The following is a 22256-nucleotide window of genomic DNA, read 5'->3' as shown; positions in this document are numbered from 1 at the left end:
GGGATTGCTGGGTCGTATGGCAGTTCTATTTCCAGTTTTTTAAGGAATCTCCACACTGTTCTCCATAGTGGCTATACTAGTTTGCATTCCCACCAACAGTGTAAGAGGGTTCTCTTTTCTCCACACCCTCTCCAGCATTTATTGCTTATAGACTTTTGGATCGCAGCCATTCTTACTGGCGTGAGATGGTACCTCATTGTGGTTTTGATTTGCATTTCTCTGATAATGAGTGATGTTGAGCATCTTTTCATGTGTTTGTTAGCCATCTGTATGTCTTCTTTGGAGAAATGTCTATTTAGTTCTTTGGCCCATTTTTTGATTGGGTCATTTATTTTTCTGGAATTGAGCTGCAGGAGCTGCTTGTATATTTTTGAGATGAATTCTTAGTCAGTTGCTTCGTTTGCTATTGTCTTCTCCCATTCTGAAGGCTGTCTTTTCACCTTGCTTATAATTTCCTTTGTTGTGCAAAAGGTTTTAAGTTTAATTAGGTCCCATTTATTTATTTTTGCTTTTATTTCCATTACTGTGGGAGGTGGGCCATAGAGGATCCTGCTGTGATTTATGTCAGAAAGTGTTTTGCCTATGTTTTCCTCTAGGAGTTTTATAGTTTCTGGTCTTACGTTTAGATCTTTAATCCATTTTGAGTTTATTTTTCTGTATGGTGTTAGAAAGTGTTCTAGTTTCATTCTTTTACAAGTGAAAAGTTTTCCCAACACAACTTGTTAAAGAGATTGTCTTTTCTCCATTGTATAAACTAAGCAGTTTAAAACAATGAACACTTATTAACTCAACACAGTTTCTAGTGTTCAGGAAGCTGAAAACAGCTTAGCTGAGTGGTTCTGGCTTGGGTTTTTTCATGAGGTTGCAATCCCAGTGAGTAAGGACTATAGTCATCTGAAGATTGGACTGTGGCTGGCAGATTTGGCTCCAGACTGACTCATGGCATAGCCAGGAGGCCTTGGTTCCTCACCAGGTGACCTTTCTGTGGGGCTGCTTACTTATCCCAGAATGAATGATCAGAGAGACACACATACACAGAAGCAATGATATCTTTTATAATCTGATCTCAGACAGTATAAACCAGCACACTCACCATATTCTATTGATTATATACACCAGCCCTGGTACAACAGTTGTATGGGTCATTGAAGGCGATCTTGGAGATATCTACCCTAATATGAGCATGGGTTACACTTAGGAAGAATACATAGATGGAGTAATTTTCTGAGGTTAGAGAAAGCAGTCTCTTCATTGAGATCTAAGTAAAAATAATGGTTATACAAATAAAGAGGTGTTAAATACGTTCCAAGCACAGGAACCGTTAAGTGTATTCTGGGACTCTGAAATAAGAGAGAGCCTTATTCATTTTTAGAAGGCAAGAATTTTAGGATAATTGGAATGTGGAGTGTGGAAAGGAATGAGACTTAAGGCTGGAAATGGCACTGGGGTCCCAATAGTGTGTTTCATCTGTCAGGTAATAAAGTAGTTTGGACTCTATCCTGGCAACAGAGCAAAGGCTTTCATGGGTTTAAGCAGAGGTGTGCCTTAACTAGTTCTACATTTTAGAAAGTTAACTGGATGCCTAGAATTGGAGGGAGGGAAAGCAAGTAGAAGTCTGATGTAGTCATTTATGTAAGACAAGATTGGTAATGTAGATGAGAAGTAGACAGTTTTTAAATGAATGCAGAATCAGTATAACTTGATGATTGTGTTTAAATGTAGGGAGATAAGAAAAAGAAACTCAAGTTTCTGACTTGGCAAGTGAGTGACTGACTGCACCATTCTGTAAGAAAGAGAGCACTGGGGGAGAAGGTGACATGAAGTACACACCCCTGGTTCACAGTTGAATATAGGCCTGGTCTCAGGAGAAGAGTTTGGGCTAAAACTCTTTCATTGGTAATTGAAGTCTTGGGTGAGGATGACCTTGTCCAAAAGTGAATACAGAGACAAGATTGGGGTCCTGTGAATCATTTTTAAGACTGTCAAAGAAAGAAGAATTTATGAAGCAATTCAAGCAGCAGTAGCTAAAGAGTAAGGAAAGAGCAGGACAATGTGGTATCATTTATCACCGTTTAAATATTTATGAAATGTTTCTTTTCTATTGGCCTATGAACTCCTTAAAGAGAAAGTGTGTATCTTTTATTTTGCATGTGCTATGGCATTTAAAACAGGACCTGACACATAATAGGTGCTTTACTTAATATTAACTATTGAGTGAATAAATCAGAGGGCACATGGGAAAATGGATTATGTTGTGGTCCTAAGAAAGCTAGTATTTGCGAAGCCAAGGAGTATATTCTTTAAGCAGTGGCCTTTAAGCAAGGGGACCACATGATCAGATTAATGTTTTTGTAACTTGCCTCTGGTAGCAGTGTAGAAAATGAATTAGTTAAGGAAGGCAGAATAGAAAGACCAGCTTGGTTATTTCAGTAGGCTAGACTACATTTAGGCAGTAGCCTAAATCGGGGTTGGAGATGGTAAGAGATAGAATGGTTGGAGCTGTGATACAGGCAAAGAGAGAAAGCAAGAATCACTCTAGGAAATCTTTTTAGCACCTAGTGGATGATTACACTATTGTCAAGGTAGGAAAGGTGAGAAAAGGAGCAAGTTTAGGGAAGAAGAATTCAACTTTGATTTGTGTATATTTTGTTTGAAATGTCCATATGACATCCAGGTAAATATTTCCACTGGTTAACTCAGGTCTTGAATTCATAAGAGAAGTCGAGGTTGAAGAAACTGACTTCAGAGTTAAGCCATAACAGTAGTTCAGGCAAGCAAAAAGAACTCCAAGAACGTTGGGAGGAAATAATTCTCCTACTGAGGATGAAGGAAATTTTCAAAGAGGTCTTGACGTTTTATCTGATCCTGCAAGAAGCAGAGTGTAAAGCAAAGGTTTCTCTGGCAGAGCAAACTTAACGTAGTATACAGAACACTAAAACCTCCACCAAATCAGTTTGTTCATAAGTTTATCTTCTCTTCAATATTTCAAGTATAAAAGCTTTGAAATGTTTCTATGGATAAAAAGACAAAGTGTAGATTTTAATTTTTCTCTTTTTTCTCTGTTTCAAAGGAAAGAAGATTCTATATGACATACTTGCCTTTGCCAAGGAAAGTGTCAATTCTCATGTTACCACACTTGGACCTCAAAATTTTCCTGCCAATGAAAAAGAACCGTGGCTAGTTGATTTTTTTGCCCCTGTAAGTTATATTTATCTGTCATATTTAAACATTTTCAGGTTTTCTCTTGTTATGACCAAAAAAAAAAAAAAAAAAAGCGTTTTCTAGGTAACCTTGAACAATGAATATTAGAATCATGTTACTCAATTTGGCTGCTGTTACATACTGTTTGTAAGAAAGGCTGACATACTTGCCCTTCCAAGGACTGAGTATATAAATGCTTAAGATTTGTAACAGTAATAAATATTGTTTATCTTAGCATATTGCTTGTTGCAAAAAAATGTGGTTTTTTGGTTTCATTTGGCTTGGTGCTTATGAATATTTTTTCTTCAATAGTGGTGTCCACCATGTCGAGCTTTATTGCCAGAGCTGCGAAAAGCATCAAAGCATCTTTATGGTCAGCTTAAGTTTGGTACATTAGACTGTACAGTTCATGAAGGACTCTGTAACATGGTAAGGCAAAGTATAAATATTTCTTGTAATGTTTTCGTAAAATGTTTCAGCAACCTCACACTAAAGCAATAAAATAACTTTCAAAAGTACATCTAACATTTAGAGTAGTAACATATTACTTAAATAATTTCATCAAAATGATATAAAATTATGATTGAATTAAACAAATATTTAAGGTTTTTTTTTAATTTAATATTACCTTTTTCAATCTATGGGCGTGTCTGGTCACTCAGATGGTAATCTGCCTGCAATGCAGGAGACCCGGGTTTGAACCTTGGGTCAGGAAGATGCCCTAGAGAAGGGTGTGGCTACCCACTCCAGTATTCTTGTCTGTGGACAGAGGAGCCTGGCAGATTGCAGTCAATGGGGTTGCAAAGAGTCGGACAGGACTGAGCAACTAACACTTTCACTATGCTTTCTTTTTGGCAACCCATAGTTTTTATTCTTTGTCTTCTAAATGTAGTTTATAGAAATTAAGCAGGCTTTTTTAAACCTTTATTTACATAACATACTTTCTTAGGTTAATAAATGTTTACTCTTCAGTTTAGGAAGAAATAGAAATTATAAAATATTCTTGGGGGGGGAATCCTAAATCAGATCAAGCCTACAGATATTAGTGTATAGGAAATCCAGTTACAGGACATAGTAAGTGATATGCGGGTATGCATACAATCTTCAAATCCCAGCATGTAGAGAACTTTTTGGGACAAATAGCAGTTTACTGGACATACACATTGAAAGAAGGAAAAAAGATATTAAAAGGACTGATAAGACTGTCGTTCAAATACAGTGTTCAGGCCTTGTATTCAAACAAACCAACTCAAAAAAATATAATTGGAGAAACTTGAGCACTGAATTTCTGATGATTTTCAGTAATTATCATGATGAAGGTATACAGATAGCCAACAGGTCTATGGAAAGTTGTTCAGCTCTGGTTATTAGAGAAATATAAATCACCACAGTATCACCTCACATTATTTAGAATGGCTGTCACCCAAACATCTACAAATAGTAAACCCTGAAGACGATATAGAGAAAAATGAGCCCTCCTACACTGTTGATGGGAATATAAATTGGTACAGCCACTATGGAGAATATGAAGGATCCTTAAAAAACTAACAATAGAGCTACCATATGATCCAGCGATCCTAACCCTGGGTATATATCCAAAAAAAACAAACTCTAATTTGAAGAGATACAGTTCATAGAAGCACTGTTTACAATAGCCATGATACGGAAACAACCCAAGTGGCTATCAGCAGACAATTGGCTTAAGATGTGTGTGTTGGGGGCGGGGTGGGGGGGGCGGTGATGTGTGTACACAAAGGACATTACTTGGCCAAAGAATGTTATACTTAGTGAAGTAAGTCAGACAGAGAAAGCCAAGTATTATACGATATCACTTATATGTGGAATCTTAAAAATTACACAAATCAGCCTGTATACAAAACAGAGACATGCTCACAAACAAAACAAACATTGTTAGCAAAGCCTGAGGTGATGAGTTACAAGTATGAGATTAACAGATACACACTACTACACATAAAATAAGCAACAAAGACAGTGTACAGCACAGGGAATTATATTCAATATGTGGTAATAACCTATAGTGGAAAATAATCTGAAATATATATATATATAACTAAATCATCTTGCTGTAGAACTGAAGCCTACCCAATGTTGTAAATCAACTATATTTCAATTTTTTTAGGAAGTAATGTGTTTTAAAACCATAATAGAAATAAATGTAGGGTGAAATCTTTATGCATCTATGTGAGGAATAATTCATTCCACAGAGATGCTCATGCCTGCCAGTGCACACATCCACTGAGGATAGAAGTTATGAATGATTTTAGCTTCACTGAATGTTAAACTATTGCCAAAGAAAGAGACATTATAAAGTCGAAACAACAGACTGAGGAAGTATTTGCAGCACATACAACTGACAAAGCCTTACTGTCCAGAATGTTTAAAGACTACAGATCAGTTTTTTAAAATAGCAAAAGAATGAGGTTTAGACATTTTATAAAGGCAGAAATTCGATAAATGTGAAAAACGTTCAACTTTACTGGTCCTCAAGAAAGTACAAATTATTACGATGGTCATATACCCTCCCTCCGTCAAATTAAAAAAATGTAGCTGACCAGTGTAGTAGCAAGTACATGAATAAATAAATTATCCAGTCATACAGTAGAATAATCATAGAGGATTTAAAACTAGATCTGTCTTTACCAGCATGTTTGGTAAATCTCAAGACTATAATGAAAAAAGCAGATTGTAGAATAGTATACAGAGTGTGATAAAATTATAGAAAGTTCATAAGTGCTCGGACATTACAGTATACTGTTTAGGAATACACGTGCATGTAGCAAAAGTGTAAAACATCAGTGGATTGGATACATGCTTATTTCAGGATATTGGTTACTCCTAGCATCAGGAAGGGAAGGAAATGGGATCAAAAAGGAGAACCTCCTAAAATCTGCCAGAACAGCAGAAAAGTTAATTGTCCTTAAATGTAGCAGTAGAGATACGTATTTGTTAGATGAGTCTCTCTCTATATCATGTTTGAAATTTCATTAAAATAAGTTTAAAAAATGAAATAAGTAGGGCCTTTGGTTTTAAATGTCTTGTATGGGACTTCAAAAAGTTGCTACGCAAAAATGAAGAATTGTGTTCAACAGTAATTTGAATTCCTATGGTTCTTCTACTTTTCATCTCAGTTTTTAATTTTCTGTAGATAAGTAAGCAGAGTGTAGATATTTAAACCTGGAAATATCAAATATCAAGGTATCAAATTCACCTGGAATAGAGGCCAGGATTCCTTACTCACTAATTGGTTAACCTTCACCAAGTCCCTGAACCTCTCAGTACCTCAGTTTCCTCATCTATAAAGTTGATTCAGTAATTTTAGCTTCCAAATAGACTTGTTGTGAGGAACAGATGAGAAACTACATTTCAGTGCTAAAAAGGTGCTCAACACATAGTAAGGACTTGTCAAATGTTAGATAAATGTTTTTTCCATCTAATGGGTTATTTGTGCTCATTTACAAAAGTTTGATAAATATTTCCATTGCTTTTTCTAAAATTATTTTTGAAGTTCAGTTTGCTAATGAGTGCTTGTCAGCATTGAGGATTCATATAGTTCAGCTACAGCAAATTTAGAGATAGGGATCTGTTTATAACCTTTTAAAAAATAAAAAGCTTGAGAAGTGCTTCCTGAATTAGTGCTCATGTTAATTCTGAGGAAGGAAATTATAGTGGTTTATGTATGTATGTGTATATATATATACACACACATGCCATAAAAGCTGTTTTGTGCAAAGAATAAAAAGTGACCTCATTTTTAGCACATGATTCATAATTCTCTAAAAATGGCTGTGTGAACGTGGATTATTAGTTTATTTCCTTATTCTTGCTATTTTTATGTCCTTGATTTTCTTCTACTTCTGAACAAATTGGAGTGTTTATTATGGTTTAAAAAATAATAATAAAACACTCAAACGAGACCCCAGTCTGCTGTTATCCCATCCATCCTGGTTCAGGCGAGTAGGAGAGGACTGCACTCATAAATGCCCGTGCTCGGGCCAGGGCCAGAAGGTGCAGAAGGTGATGGTGCAGCCCATCAATCTCATCTTCAGATACTTGCAAAATAGATCGCGGATTCAGGTGTGGCTTTATGAGCAAGTGAATATGCGGATAGAGGGCTGTATCATTGGTTTTGATGAGTGTATGAACCTCGTATTAGATGACGCAGAAGAGATTCATTCTAAAACAAAGTCAAGAAAACAACTGGGTCGGATCATGCTAAAAGGAGGTAACATTACTCTGCTCCAAAGTGTCTCCAACTAGAAGTGACAGATGAAGTGAGAAATTGTTTGGCAATACCGTTGGTTTTTTTAGGTGTCCTTTGTTAGAGATGTAGTTCTAAAACATGTATTCATATTGTTCTGCTCACCCTTATGTTATTACCAGATGACAGTAAATGCTGTGGGACTGTTTTTATCAAAAAAAATAAATAAATAAATGCCCGTGCTCACTTCTCAGTGTTTCGGTGCCTATGGATTTTATGGCAAATGGAGTAACTATACATAAGAATCAGCTGCTGAGGATACAGCAGTAAATCTATTTCCTTTGTTAAATTTGGCTAGGCTAAAATTTTTCAGTCATCAGTTAGGCATTGAGTCTTTTAAAATCTTGTTGCTGTTACTTAAGGCAAGCTGGTTATAAATTTGAAGCAAATAGGTAAAATATGTAGAATCTTATGTTTAATTTGTATTTTCATTCCTAACAGTATAACATTCAGGCTTATCCAACAACAGTGGTATTCAACCAGTCCAACATTCATGAATATGAAGGACATCACTCTGCTGAACAGATCTTGGAGTTCGTAGAGGTATTTTAAGTTATAGCCTATATAGCTATAAATCCTTCCATGTGTGTATATACTTCATATGAGTATTTAGTAATGTTTAATAATAGGATTTGTTATTTTTATGCCAAAAACATCTTCTGACAAAATTATTTTTTAGCTTTTCTACTCTTTTATTAATAGACTTATTCTCAGAGTTCATAGCCAGTGTGTGTTTTGTTTGTTACCTAGTATGGGGCCTTGTACTTGGTGGACACAATTAAATACGTGAAATTAAAACTTCTACATAAAGCCTTGTCACCCCTCTCCCCGCCCCCGTTTTCTCTAGTTTTCTCTAATCTACCACAGATTATTTCTTTTTGGTCCCATATAGATTAGATAGCAGTGAATCCCATTCTTGGATAGTTCCAAGAAATACGTGGCTAAGGACAGTCTTACCTCAGCCACCAATGGAAGGATTCTGCACGCCTCAGCAGCTTATGCCAAGCCTACTGTGTTCTTAGCCCAGAAGTGCTCTACTGGAGCATCTACCCACCTTTTTTTTTAATCACTACAAATCTTAATTGACTAAAATAGTTAACAGGGGACTCCTAAAAACATGAGCAATCGTAGCTTATTATCTATGCAGTTGCCCTCCCAGCCTCTGTCCTACTCTTCTCTTCCTCCTCCTGAAAAATAATAGCGTTTTGTTTTGTGTTCTTTGTCTCCCCAGGGGAAGCTAACATGATTAGTATTACCCAGTCATGATAGACTGAAGCTTGTTATTAACAAAACAGCATTTGAAACAAGTGATCTGAGGTTGTGCAGTATCTCAAGTGGGAATGTCAGAAAAATAGGATAGTAGGCTTTCCATTAATAATTAAAGGGTCCTTTCCAAACCAGTTATTGGTTCCAAAAAGAACTCTGTGGCCTATGTAGACATCTGGGCAGCTCTTGAATCTCTTGCCTCATCTACCCACAACCTTAAAGTTGCCACTTTTCTCTGCCTAAGATGGTTTTAGTGATACATAGAGATAAGAAAATATTCCTTGATTTAATAAGACTGATGAGCAGAATCCAAACTTAAAAAGTAAATTAAGGATCATTTCTTCCTTTTTTAAAATAATCCACTATAGATTCTCTTTAAATATCCTAATGTATCCTTTGATCATTCAAAAGCAGAAACTTTTCCAAGTGACATATACCAACAATTTGCCCAAGACTATGTGAACTACTCTTTTTTATATCTGTTACAATGAATGGTATATTCTCTTTAGGATCTTATGAATCCTTCAGTGATCTCTTTGACACCTACCACTTTCAACGAACTGGTTAAACAAAGAAAGCATGATGAAGTCTGGATGGTTGATTTCTATTCTCCATGGTGTCATCCATGTCAAGTCTTAATGCCAGAATGGAAAAGAATGGCCCGGGTATAGTAAAAGAATTTATTGTCCAAGTCTTAACATTTACTAAGAATGTTTATTTAACAATTACTTTGAAACTGAGATGAATGAACCTACCACCAGATTGTCACTTAATAAGAGTTTTGATCATTTTTTATATAACGATTAGATTTCAGCTCTACTTCTGTCTGGTGCTGAATAGTATACAATAATGACCCTTTTTTCTGTGTCACTTGGTTTGACCAAATTTCTGCCAACATCAACACAAAGATCCTCTTTGTTTCATATTAATATTTTTTCTACCTCTTCATTGTTAGAGCTTAGAAATACAGTTTCTTCACAGTATTATAAGATAATAAAGAAAAAAATGGCCTTGATCAATGAAATAGTTAGATTTTTAAATTTCCTACAGAGCATTATAAATCATGAAAGATTGGAAACAAATTATTTAAATATCAGAATGGAAAACGCAATTACTATTTTATTTATAAGGTAAAAAATGAATAAACCTAAGAGTTAACATTCTTTCTAGTATTTAAATTCATAATAATATAATTTTCCACTCTTTTCAATAAAATTTTTAAATTCGGGCATGACTCAGTATGCTATCTGCAATCCACATTTCCATTTTAAAAAGTAATTTTAAAGTACTGTTGCAAAGAAATTCATTAGTTCTTGGTTTCTGACACATCAAATTTTAGATATATGTAATTTTCCCCATGTAATAGATGAATGAAATCAGTTATTTAGTTTACAATAATTTTAGTAAGTTTTTGACTACAAAATTAGATTTCCAATTCATTACTGTAAATGTTCTATTATGTTTTAAGCCCTTAACCATTTGGCAAAAACTATTTGGCAAAAATCACTGGTAGATAATATAGTAACCATCTAACAGTAACTACTTCTCTATTGTAAACATAAAAAATTCTAATTACTTTGATCTATTCATTTTTTTTTCTTTTATAGACATTAATTGGACTGATCAATGTGGGCAGTATAGACTGCCAACAGTATCATTCTTTTTGTGCCCAAGAAAATGTTCGGAGATACCCTGAGATAAGATTTTTTCCCCAGAAATCAAATAAAGCTTATGAATATCAGTAAGTATTCTCTAAAATTTGAAGGCATTTATATAATCATTTATTTTTATACAGTTAAAATTTTAAAGTTATGCTAACTAAATAAAAGTTAAACCACCCAGTATTTTGGGAGAACCCACACCTTATTTAAAATAGTGTGGGAATGAGGAATTTACAAAGCGAAAAGTGGACTGCCTGGGCACACCGATTGTGAAGCTGACAGTCTGGTATAGAAGGAAATGAGAGGAGGAACATTTATTAAGCCCCTCTTTGGTTTCAGGTACTGTACTAGAGACTTTTTGCTCACATTATTTCCACTTGTCTTCACACATACTCTTGAGAAGTAAGAATTATTACCCTTCCTATTACAGATAAATAAACTGTTTCACAGACCTTGGATAACTTTCCCAAGTCACACATCTGCGAAGGTTTGAGGTTGGGCTTTGAGCTCAGATCGGTGTCACCCATGCTGTTTCGACAACACCATATGGCATTTCAAGTAGGAAACTCAAATACAAGACAGAATATAATAAATATTATTAAAAAGTAGAAATGAACCATGGATTTCAGAGAAAAGGATCACAACCATGAGAGGAAATCATGAGGCTGCATTTATGCTGTCCCTGTTGACATGTGTCTTAAAAAGTGGATAGGAATTTGATGGACTGTAATAACCAGGGTAACGGTTTCAGAACCAAAGCCTTGGAGATTTTGAGTTTTGCCATTACTGTAGGTCTTTGGGAGATGTCCAGCAGACATCTAAACATTTAGGTCTGTTTTGAGCGCACACACACACAAAAACGTCGAGACTAGAAAAAATATGTTTGGAAAGCAATGTAAGCCTTGTAAGCTTAGTATTTGTGGCTAAGGTATATCTGAGAAAAGAGGTGCCAGATAAAGTCAGTCAACTAAACTTTTAAATTGCTACAAAGGAATTGTTTTCTGAACATACCCAATAATAGAAATAACGGTTTACAACTTACATATTTTTCTTCTTTCAGTAGTTACAATGGTTGGAATAGAGATGCTTATTCTCTAAGAATCTGGGGTCTAGGGTGAGTAATTAAATTATGTATAATTGTATAAATTATATTCAATGCTCTTTACCTTCCTCTTATGTCTGTGGCTAAATTTACTCAGTTAAGGTTCTAGCACTTTTCTCCTAAGTAACACTTACTTAGGAAAGTTCTAGCACTTAGGAAGGACTAATTTACCAAGATAAGGTTGTGCTTTATTATATTGTCGTTCTTTGAAGTCTATTTTTAACTTAAAAAGATTTGCAATAGTCTGTTCTAGATGTTTGCTTTGACTTGTATAATAAATAATTTTGATCCCTTGTCACAGATTTTTACCTCAAGCATCTATAGATCTAACACCTCAGACTTTCAATGAAAAGGTTTTACAAGGGAAAAACCATTGGGTGGTTGATTTCTATGCTCCTTGGTGTGGACCTTGCCAGAACTTTGCTCCAGAGTTTGAGCTCTTGGCTAGGGTAAGTCTTATCTATCTACTGAAATAAGTTGTAGTCACACTCATGTTTTAATAATTAGATAAGATTTTGTAAATAATAATTTTTTCCTTAAAAGTTTCCTCTGAATTTAAAAACTCTGTTCCATTTCTGTGATTTTGATCTTTGCAGTAGGTTCTTGCTTCTTCACTAAAGCTTGTAACTACCTACCTACCTATCTTGATTGAAAACATCTACTTAACCAAAATAGCCAGAAACCTCACTTCTTCCCTTGTTCTTTATTTTCTTCCTGCTGCCCTCCAGGCAGTCACTAGGTCCTGTCACTAGATCCTGTCAGTTCAGTCTCCTAAACTTCTTTGAAATCTGTCATCCCTCTGCTAGCCTGTTGGTCACGCCTTCATCATCTAGACTTAGTTATATGCGCCTCTTAACTAGTCTCATACTGCCAGTCTTCCCTCTTCAGTTCCACTGTAATGATCTTTCTGAAATATTGCCTTCTCTAGCTTTCTGTTAACCACATTTCTTGACATGCGTTCTTGATTACAGCTGTCTAATCTGACCCTCCTGACCTCTTTAGCTTTTTCCCTCTCCCTGACAGTATACTGCAGGCACGACAACATACTCCAGGTTCTCTGAACAAGTGCTTTTACATACATGCTGTTCCCTCTCTAAAATGCGTTTTCCTTACTTTGGCCATCTGGATTGTTTTTTTGTCTCTAATCTACAAAACCCAGCTCCAGTGGGATTTCTGTATTCTCTCCCCTTCCCAGTACCCCTTCAGGATGCTTACACATTGTATGTTAACTATATCTGTCTCCTCCAGAAACTGTGAGCTTCTTGAAAGCAGTATATGTACCTATCTGTATATCCCCGGTGTCTTAACTCGATGAACACTTACAAAATGAAAGTAAACGTGGTTTATTTTGGTGTTTCTGTCATAAGTCCTAAATTGTTAGCTTCCCCACCTCTGTACTCAAGGAATTTTGCCTTTGGCTACAGAACATTCATTAGAATGAGAAAGCCAGCACTAGTTCCACCAGCCTGAAACAGAAGCTGAGCATCCAGAGAGATTTCAAACTCCTGTGGAGCCATAAGAGATAGTTTTAGTTATTGACTGGTTTTTGAAATAAAAGGTTATTCTTTTTTTTTTTCTACATATTATATCTTTTTTTCCTCTTATGCTTCTTTTTCTCCAGTAATCCTAACAAAAATGTTTTATTCCCTTATCTCTTAAGTACTGAAAAACTTAATTTAGCTATTTTGTAATGCAGCTGTATCTTGAATATAGCAGAAATTATTTAAAAGGTCATTCAGCAAATCCTGAGCACCAAGTAAAAAACACTATGCCAAACATTAGGGCTGAAAAAATGGAAAGATGAATATTGCATGTTTTTTAAATGAGATTTTAATCTATTGGGAAGGTAAAATGCAAATATATATAAATCAGTAGAATCTTTAGTGAAATTAGAGCAAAACAGGAGTATGGGGAGCAGGTCAGAGTCATACCAGGAGACAAAAGGCTCCCCGGAAAAGATAGTGTTTGAGATGAGAATTGCAGCATGGCTAGGACGGTGGCCATTGGAAGGGTTGACTCGGCTGCTCTAAACAGAGAAGCCAGGATTTGCAGAGACGCAGGGCACACAGACAGCGGAGCGGGCGCAGGCTTGTCCTCTGTTGGTCCAGTGTCACCAGAGGATAGAGATAAAAGGGGCGTGGCCAAAACTGAGGCTCTTGGCCAGGCAAGGACAAGCTGGTTTGGTCAGCTTGCCTGCACTCACACTGTACACTTTTCCTCGCTGCTCATACTGCTCAGAATGTATTCTATAGACGCATGGGAGGAGAGCTGTTGGATTTGTCAGGATCCACTTTATATTGTAAAAGGATCACACTGAACAGACTGAACCTGGCCGTCAAGACGAGAGAAAGATCAGAGCACCAAAACCAGTATAGTGTCCTTCTGTAACTGAGAGTACAAGCCAGCTAGATTTCTCTGACCTTCACTATGAGCGAGAGAGAGAGAGAGTGTGTGTGTGTGTGCGTGTGTGTGTGTGTGTGTGTGCGTGCGTGCGTGCACACGCGTGCTTCTGCATGCAGCCTTGCCGGTGCCCTAGCACAGGTTAGTCTGCCTTTAGTACCCCAACCTTGGGGGCAAAATTACAGGTAGCTGGGATATTGTAATTGTCCTGAAGTGAGAGGTGATAACCTGAACCAGGATTATGGCAGTGGTCATACAAAGAATGAAACAAATATGAGAGATAAGAATGACTAGGATTTAGTTAATGTTTATTTGTGATAAGTGTAGGAGAAAAAGGAGTCTAGCGTGGCCCTAGTTTCTGGCCTGAATTAAGTGAACAGTAGGACAGAAGGGCTGATAGGTTAAGGGAGAAAGGAGTCATTTTAGAAATGGTATCTTTAAGGTGCTTTAGCTGAGACAGGCCAGTACATAGTTGACTGCAATCAAGGGAATGTTGGGGTTCAGCAGCATATAGATGTATAAAATCTCCCTGGGAGATTGTTCACAGTGGGAAAAAATGCTGATGAAATACGGAACTCTGGTTGGACATTTCGAGGGGCAGGTGTAGGAGGAGTGCCCCTTGCTGGAAATGAAAAACAGTAACCAGAGGAATCGGGTAGCCAAGAGACTAGTGATAAGTGCCAGGAAAGAAAAGAGGAGAGAAAGGAGTGATCAGTCATGTCAGACAGTCACTAAGAAGACTGAAAAGTGTTCATTGAGTTTGGTCAAGTAGAAGTCATTGGTGAACTTACAGCAGTTTCAGCAGAGGGAGCAGTGAGAACAGAAGCTAGCTAAAATGTGTTGATAGTAAGTAGATGATGGGGAAGTGGTCAAGGAATAAATTTGAAAAAGCAGCAGGGTGGCAGTTAGAGGAATCAGTGCCATTAAGGAAGGGATTCTTTTTTGGTCATATGTATATATGCTAAACAACAGCAACAGTATATGCTCACGAGTGAGTAAGAGCTCTGATGGGGAGGGACCAGAGAATGTTGAGATAGTCAGCCTTCCATGGGAGGAAGTTGCTCACCTCAGCAGATGAGACTGGAGATAGGAGGAACAGAAAGACAGAATCTCAGACGTTTGTGGGTGACAGATGCGTTGTGGGTGACAGGAAGAAGGTGAGGTCCTTCAGGGTAAAGCTTCTCAATTTTCTTGATAAGGCAAAGGAGAGTTTATTTGCTATTGGAGGGGCCGTGCTAGGTAAATAAGAGTTCAGAGCTAGTAAGAATTTGGAAGCAGTCTTGCTTAAATGGAAAAGATTAAAACTATGTTGTTTTGGTTTGGGGTTTTTTAAGTAACAAATCCTTGCATTTATAAATATTTAGAATTTTTAGTATCATATTGCTCTGTGGTTGCCAGAGTAGTAGATACCAAAGAGAATAACAACAAAAGCGTATTATTCTTTTTTCAGACACTTAAAGGAAAAGTAAAAGCTGGAAAAGTAGACTGTCAGGCTTATGCTCAAACTTGCCAGAAAGCTGGTATCAGAGCCTATCCGACTGTGAGATTGTATCCTTATGAAAGGGCAAAGGTATGTACATGCCTTCCTCTGTGTCCCTTTTCTTTAGCAGGTAAAGCGTTTCTAGTTTCTTTCCTTTTGTCGTTTCTCACTGTGTCGCGTGCCACTGAAACAGCTGCTTTTCACATACACACGAAGTGATTTTAAAATTTTGTTCTGCCTCACAGTTGATACGATGGTCTCCAGGGCCTTAAAATTTCTGAACTCGTGAATAGGGAACTACTAAATACACATACCAAAACACTAACAGTGGTTTTGTGTGGGTGGTAGAATTCAAGGTAATTGTTTTCTGTGAAGTTTTGTGTTTCCTATTTTTATAGAATTAACATATATTACCTTTATGATTAGTTCTTCCAGGAAAGAAAAAGAAAAAAAGAGAATACTGTCATAACTGAAATAGCCTTAGTACCTGAAAATTTATCTTGAGGAATATGCATTAATGGTTTAGACTGTTAAAGTTAGGGTTTTGTGATTCATTCATAATTTCTTTTTTTTGGGCCACTGACACTGTGGTTTTTAACTTTCTTTTTAAAGACAGTTTAACCCATTAGACCTAGCACACAGTTTGAAGTTCCACCAGGAAGAAGGAAACTGGTGGCTCCAGATCCAAGTCTTTATGGTCACTATTACAAAAGTGTATACCTTTTAGCCAGTGTAACTGCTAACCGAAAGGATTCACGACCTTTGCCATCTTCCTAAGTAAAAGACTGAGACATTTTTGACAATAAAGCTGTGATAGACAAGTATTTGTTATGCATACATTTTCTGGTAAAACATTGAGATAAATAATTTCAAATGTTTTGATACATAACTTTTGAGAAAGTATATCAGATTAAGATCTTGTGCAATTTATTTGTGATTATAATACATTTTGAAATAGAGCTAAAGAAACTAGATGATGAATTTCAGAATTCTAGACTTGTCAGACACCTACATTTTTCAGTGAAGGATTCTTATTTATGATGAAGGTATCTCTCTCTCAACAAAGTCTGGGGTAAGCAGAACTCAGAGTAAAGGAACTTTATACCAAAGCCTGACTCTTCATTCCTCTGGCTTCTGAGTTCTCAGAACACCTTGAGAATTAGATATATAAATAGGTGTCTTATTCAGGTAGAATGATGTTAGGGAAATATCAGTATAATGAGCAGTCACAGAATTAACCAAGCCATACAGGGAACTGTTTGAAAACATGATGTCACCATATGTCCGAATGGAAAGGCAGGGGTAGAATCCAGAAGTCCAGCAGACAAGGCCACAGCAGAATAAAGATCAAAGTGAGAAGTACCAACCAGGTGAGCAGCTATTCACAGAAACAGAATCCTAGCACACAGTTTGAAGTTCCACCAGGAAGAAGGAAACTGGTGGCTCCAGATCCAAAATAAACAGACCTGGATGTATTGACCTGACCCTTCCCCCTGCTTTTCAGCCACCTTCCTGCCATAGGCAGATGAGAACCAGGAAATACATGGCTTTGCATGGTTGTAATTGGTCAAAGTTTTGTCTGTGCCAACCAGTGACTTTAGAATGTTTTGAGTCCTCTGGGGACATCTTTTCTTATACAGTTTAGATGTTTTGATACATTTGGAGTTAGCAATGCATTTTAACCAATTAATTACATGTTTCCATAACAGTATTGTTAGTATTTATTTCTGGTAAGTTATTGGTTGATTGCTTTTGCCAGCAGCATTTCCTTGAAGAAGTTTTAAGTTTTAAACATTTAATCAAGTTTCTTAGGTGGAAATGTCAGTTTTGTTTAGATACTTAAAAGGTTATAAGAAGAGTATTTTCAATTTTAGAGAAATACTTGGGGAGAGCAAATAGACTCCAGAGATGCAAAAGAGATTGCTACCTTAATATATGAAAAATTGGAAAAGCTCCAAAATCATGAGAAAAGAGATAAGGTAAGGACTAAATCTAGAACTGACTTTGACAGACATTATTTAAATGTGTTCTTACTGTACAGTATATGTATCAAACAGTAAAGCGAAGCTTCAAAAAACAGTAAGGTGGTTAGAAACTTTTTCTTTGGAAACTATGAAAATCAGAATGTAGCTTCTGAAATGCTTAGAAATGTGGACAAGTGAAGCTGTTTAACAGAAAAATAGTAACTATGGTCATAAATTTTGGTCAAATGTAAAAGCATTGATTTGAGCCTTAAAACACCTCTTGGAGAGCAAGTTTTCTTTTGTTCTTGGTATAGTCAGGATATATTAGGAGCCGTATTCATCTTGACCTGCCCCACCCCCTTGAATTACTAATCTATCAAGAAGCGGTACAACCTCTTTCTTGCTCTTCTAAAGAGGGCTATTCATGTTTTCCTTTTTTAAAATCAGTATCATTGTAAGACACTTAGAAACCGACCAGCAAGTTTACAAATGGTAGAATCCTTTCTGAATGGAATTTAATACATTCACGTATAAGGTTTCTTGGATTCTTTCCCCTGTAAGGTGAAAGGACAAAAGAAGAGCACAGCTTCTAGAGGGCCAGAGAATCTGGCTTTACAGAGCCATGTTAGAACGATACCCTCACATACAAAGCTTTACAGCCTACTTCAAGAATTCTATTTTATCCAAATCTAAAAGATAGAAATGAAAGGTTTTTTTTTCATTTTTTGTGAACAATTTTTTCTGACATTTTGGATATGTTAAGTTTTCTCACAATGTTTTATCTTTAGAATTCTGACTTTTAGCTCATTAGACATTTGAAATCAAACATTAGTCAAAAGTAGAATAACTGAAATTAAGTTAAAGAGCGTGCCAAAGGATGACTTTGAAAGTGGTAAGTTATAATTGTATTACATGCCATGGGCAGGTGAGAATTGTGAGATATCCTTTTCCCACTGTTAGACAAGGAATACTTCCATGTGATCTATAAAATAAGAATATTAAGTAATTATTTTTGAAAAAGTAAAACTTAGGTCAGTTAATTATTTTTACCTTTTAACATTAGATGTTTAAGAGAAAAGAATTCAATCACTTTTACATTATTATTGTAGGACGAACTTTAATGACGTTGAAAATGAAGAAAAAATTGAAAAGAAATCGACAGATGACATCAGAAGATACCTTTTCAGAAAGTTACTTATATTCCTGATGGGAATAAATGAACCTTATCTTGGACTTAATATTGCACTGCCTGAATCTGTACAACATTGATATAAATGAAAGGTCTGCAGACTTTTCTATAAACGGCCAGATCATAAATATTTTAGGCTCTGTAGACCATGTATGGTTTTTTGTTACATATTCTCTGGTTTGGTTTTGGTTACAACCCCTTAAAAAATGTAAAAACCATTCTCGACTCAGGGCTGTGTACAAATAGGCCACAAGCCACATTCAGCCTGTGGGCCACAGATTGCTGACTCCCAGAAAGGTGTTTTGGCTGGCTGGCCTAAGAGATAAAAGTGTATTTTATCACTTAACATTTTGGGGCTGGCCTGTAAGGAGAACTTGGTTTTTAGTCACCTGTTCTAAAAAATCTCTGAGATTGATGCTCTGACCATGTATTATTTCATTTAAAAAAACATTCAAAATGTGGGAAAACCATCTTTCTAATGGTTGAAGAATTGGTTGTAATTTTTCACATATGACAAAAAATTTTCTAACAGTAAGTAAACAAATCCTATTGACTTATACAGTATTCATAAATATCTGAGGGGGTGGAATATATATAGTAATTAACTGGGCATTGTAAACTATCTCAAGTATTTCTGTTTTAAAGATAAGTGTTCATTTATTTTTTGAGCTGCTTTCATAATAGTTTTTCCCTGTGATGGTAATTGATTTTTTGAAGCATCTTTCTAATAATTCATTTTTAGCTCCTGGGCTTTGATGCGTGTCCTCCATTTACAATTGCCTTTTTTCCTTCATAGTTGTGGTTTTTCATTCTTCAAAACTTTATTGGTCAAGAAGGAAAATTTTTGTTTGTTTCACTATAGCTCCTTATGATACTGTGGTTATTTTAATTATTTACTGTTGGAGGCTGCCATTTTCAGGTAAATATTGGCATAATAACTGAAGTTATTTCTGTAAGAAAATCAAATATCAAAATCTAAGAATGGGATCTTTTCATTTCTTAGTTGTTCAGAGTCAAAGAATCTGTTTACTTTTTCCTTACACGTTAACAAAACATTGTAACATGTAGTTATTTAGTTATATTGCAGAGTATATGGAATGGTAAAAATCCCAGTTAATCAAGAGGTCAACAAATTATTTAAAAAACTTAAAATTTCCCCAAAACCTATTTGAATTATGCTTTATTATATTGGGAGTTTTGGGTGTTTTTTTTTTAATATCACTTTACCCCATTCCCCAAAGTGTCCTCATAAAGGTTTAATTTACAAGTGCAACTTATCCAAAAAGTGATCAGGTTTTTTTTTTCATCAAGTCTAACCTTATTCTTCATATTCTCTCCCATATAATTTCTCATGTATCTTTTAACTTCTCTTGAATTCCACTTTATACGTGTAAGCACATACAGGACAGTCACTTCTAACCTTAATCTTACATCGGCTTTTTTTTTAACTTATGATTAGTAATGGCAAGTGTATTTCATTTATTAAATTTACAAACACTAGAAGATTTTCAAAAATTGACTTGTTTCTACAAGAATTCCAAAATGGAATACCTAGAGAAGTTTTTTTAATATTTACTGAACTTGTACAAGTACCATGCTGGACACTGAGGAGTGTGCAAAAGTAAACTAATCACAAGACTTAGCCCTGTCTCCTTAGTGTCTGTCCATTCACAGTTCTGACACAGAATCCATAAACAAGCTTATAGGTACCTGTAGTATTATTTATATAAGGAATTCCAGACTTACTTGTTGAGAAACATCTTTTAGACAGTAAATGAAATAGTAAATATTATCTACCCCATAATTAGGCCTAAGTGCGTGCCTGTGGAATTAATTAGCTGAAAAGCCAGGGCTACCTGGGAGACATATTAAGTAATATGTATCATAAAAGTAACATACATCAGAATTTTCTGCAATCATATCAGTATCATTCAGTATTTAAAGACAGTGGTTTTAATTGCAAGTGCACAACGATGACATTCAAATTCATGAATTGTTCCATATTTTGGGGCTTCCCAGGTGGCGCTAGTGGTAAAGAACCCACCTGCCAGTGCAGGAGATGTAAGAGACACAGGTTCAATCCCTGGGTTGGGAAGGTCCCCTGGAGAAGAAAATGATAACCCACTCTAGTATTCTTGCTTGGAGAATCCCATGGAAGAGGAACCTGGCAGGCTACAGTCCATGGGGTCACAAAGAGTCAGGCACCACTGAAGTGACTTAAGTATAAATTATTGATCATATATAAAAATATTGAGTCCTTTTTTATATATATATTTAACACGCGATTTGCATTTAGGTCACGAAGAGTCAGACACGACTGGGTGACTCAACAACAATTGACCTTTCAATAACACAGGTTCAGTCACATGCAGATCTTTTTTAATAAATAGGTTCTACAGTACATAATCCATGGTTGGCTAAATCCACAAATGCAGAATTTCAGATACATAGTGCCAACTCTGAAGTTATACATGGGTTTTTGACTCTGCTAGAGCTTGGCACCCCTCACCCCCACATTATTCAAGGGACAGCTCTACTATCATCCAGTCTCCTTGATGGGTATATCTTGTGAGCAGTAACTCACCAGAATAATGGATGGAAGCTGATGTCAGACAGGGCCATATCAATAATAAATCCCAAAATGTGGTGTCTTGATCATTTGGTTGCATTATCTTGTCACTGGAGTGGATGATTTAGCAGCCTGCTCTGAAAATTCGTAATCATATTTGAAACAATCTGTTCTGCTCTAAATTAATTTACCTAAGATTCAAAAGTGGATGAGTAAAATAGCTCAGTAGAAAAAATAAGTCCAACAGAAGGATCCTGGTATGTCGAGAAACTTGTTCCATCAAGGGCTCCTGAGACAACTGCACATTTAACAGCACCCAAGGATTAGTCATCATGACCAGACACAGTAGGAAAGAGGAAAACCCAGAAACATGCTCTTCATCAGTCCACCCTCTGGGCCAACAAGTCTGTTAAGAGTCTGTGCTAATGTTCACCAAAAATATTATTATATGTTATTTAACTACTGATGAACAATTCATTAAATAACTGCTATTCCAAACATTTTGAGGAGGTAAAGGATTTTTAAAAAAAAAAAATCAGCAGGTTCCAGTACAAGATGACTCCCAAATTCACCTCCTCCCATGGACAAATTAAATAACAGTTACATACAGAACAGTTCTCTCTGAAAGAAATCCAGAGTCTAGCTGAGTAACGTTTTACACATCAGGTGGATGAGCAAAAGCCCACATTGGAATGGGTAGGAGAGGCTGAAGACATGGTCTCACTATAAATCCCACCTGACACAGTGACCCAACCAGGGGGATCTCAGGACTACAAGTTTCTCCTAAGGATCAAAAGGTTTGGACCCTACAGCTGGTGCTGCAGCTTTTAAGACTTGGAGAGATGGGCCCCTAAAACAATGTAGCTTTGAAAGCCAGCAAGGGTTTCTCTCAGACCCGCGAGCTAGTGCAATCTGAGAAGCAGTTCCTCACAGGCTTGTATGGACTCACTGAGGCTAATCCCCCAAGGTTTAGCCCAAAGGAGATATCCTGAAGCTGCCCAGTCTTAATGTAAAACAGGCCTATTTGCTTATCTTAAATGCTTTAGTCTGAAGAACAGGCTTCTTAGGGCTCACTTCGTTACTCTCCAGAGACCGTGGACGGTGCAGGCATGTGCTGTCCCTCTACCTCACACCAGATCACCAGA

At 36.4% G+C, this 22256-nt stretch overlaps 2 protein-coding genes across 3 annotated transcripts in view; both read left to right on the top strand.

The window, feature by feature from the left end:
* DNAJC10 (DnaJ heat shock protein family (Hsp40) member C10) overlaps positions 1 to 20184 on the top strand; it is a 49809-nt gene extending 29625 nt beyond the window's left edge. For both annotated transcript variants that reach the window (XM_019969749.2, XM_019969741.2), the window contains exons 15-24: positions 3071 to 3198; positions 3514 to 3630; positions 7922 to 8023; positions 9256 to 9411; positions 10354 to 10487; positions 11468 to 11521; positions 11811 to 11958; positions 15360 to 15479; positions 17264 to 17368; positions 18463 to 20184. In XM_019969749.2, the coding sequence (XP_019825308.2) occupies positions 3071 to 3198; positions 3514 to 3630; positions 7922 to 8023; positions 9256 to 9411; positions 10354 to 10487; positions 11468 to 11521; positions 11811 to 11958; positions 15360 to 15479; positions 17264 to 17368; positions 18463 to 18474 (1076 nt within the window). In that variant the 3' untranslated portion in view covers positions 18475 to 20184. The remainder of the gene's footprint in view (positions 1 to 3070; positions 3199 to 3513; positions 3631 to 7921; positions 8024 to 9255; positions 9412 to 10353; positions 10488 to 11467; positions 11522 to 11810; positions 11959 to 15359; positions 15480 to 17263; positions 17369 to 18462) is intronic.
* LOC109574804 (small nuclear ribonucleoprotein E-like) lies at positions 7081 to 7634 on the top strand (the record flags this gene model as incomplete). Its single annotated transcript, XM_070802648.1, has 1 exon — positions 7081 to 7634. A coding segment is annotated over one exon (399 nt), but the record flags the coding sequence as incomplete, so codon positions are not given.
* Positions 20185 to 22256: the final 2072 nt, after the last annotated feature.

Source organism: Bos indicus, chromosome 2 (genome assembly GCF_029378745.1).
Source record: "Bos indicus isolate NIAB-ARS_2022 breed Sahiwal x Tharparkar chromosome 2, NIAB-ARS_B.indTharparkar_mat_pri_1.0, whole genome shotgun sequence".
Taxonomy (NCBI): Eukaryota; Metazoa; Chordata; class Mammalia; order Artiodactyla; family Bovidae; genus Bos; species Bos indicus.
Note: the sequence above shows the minus strand (reverse complement) of the source record. Positions and strands in the feature narration are given on the sequence as shown.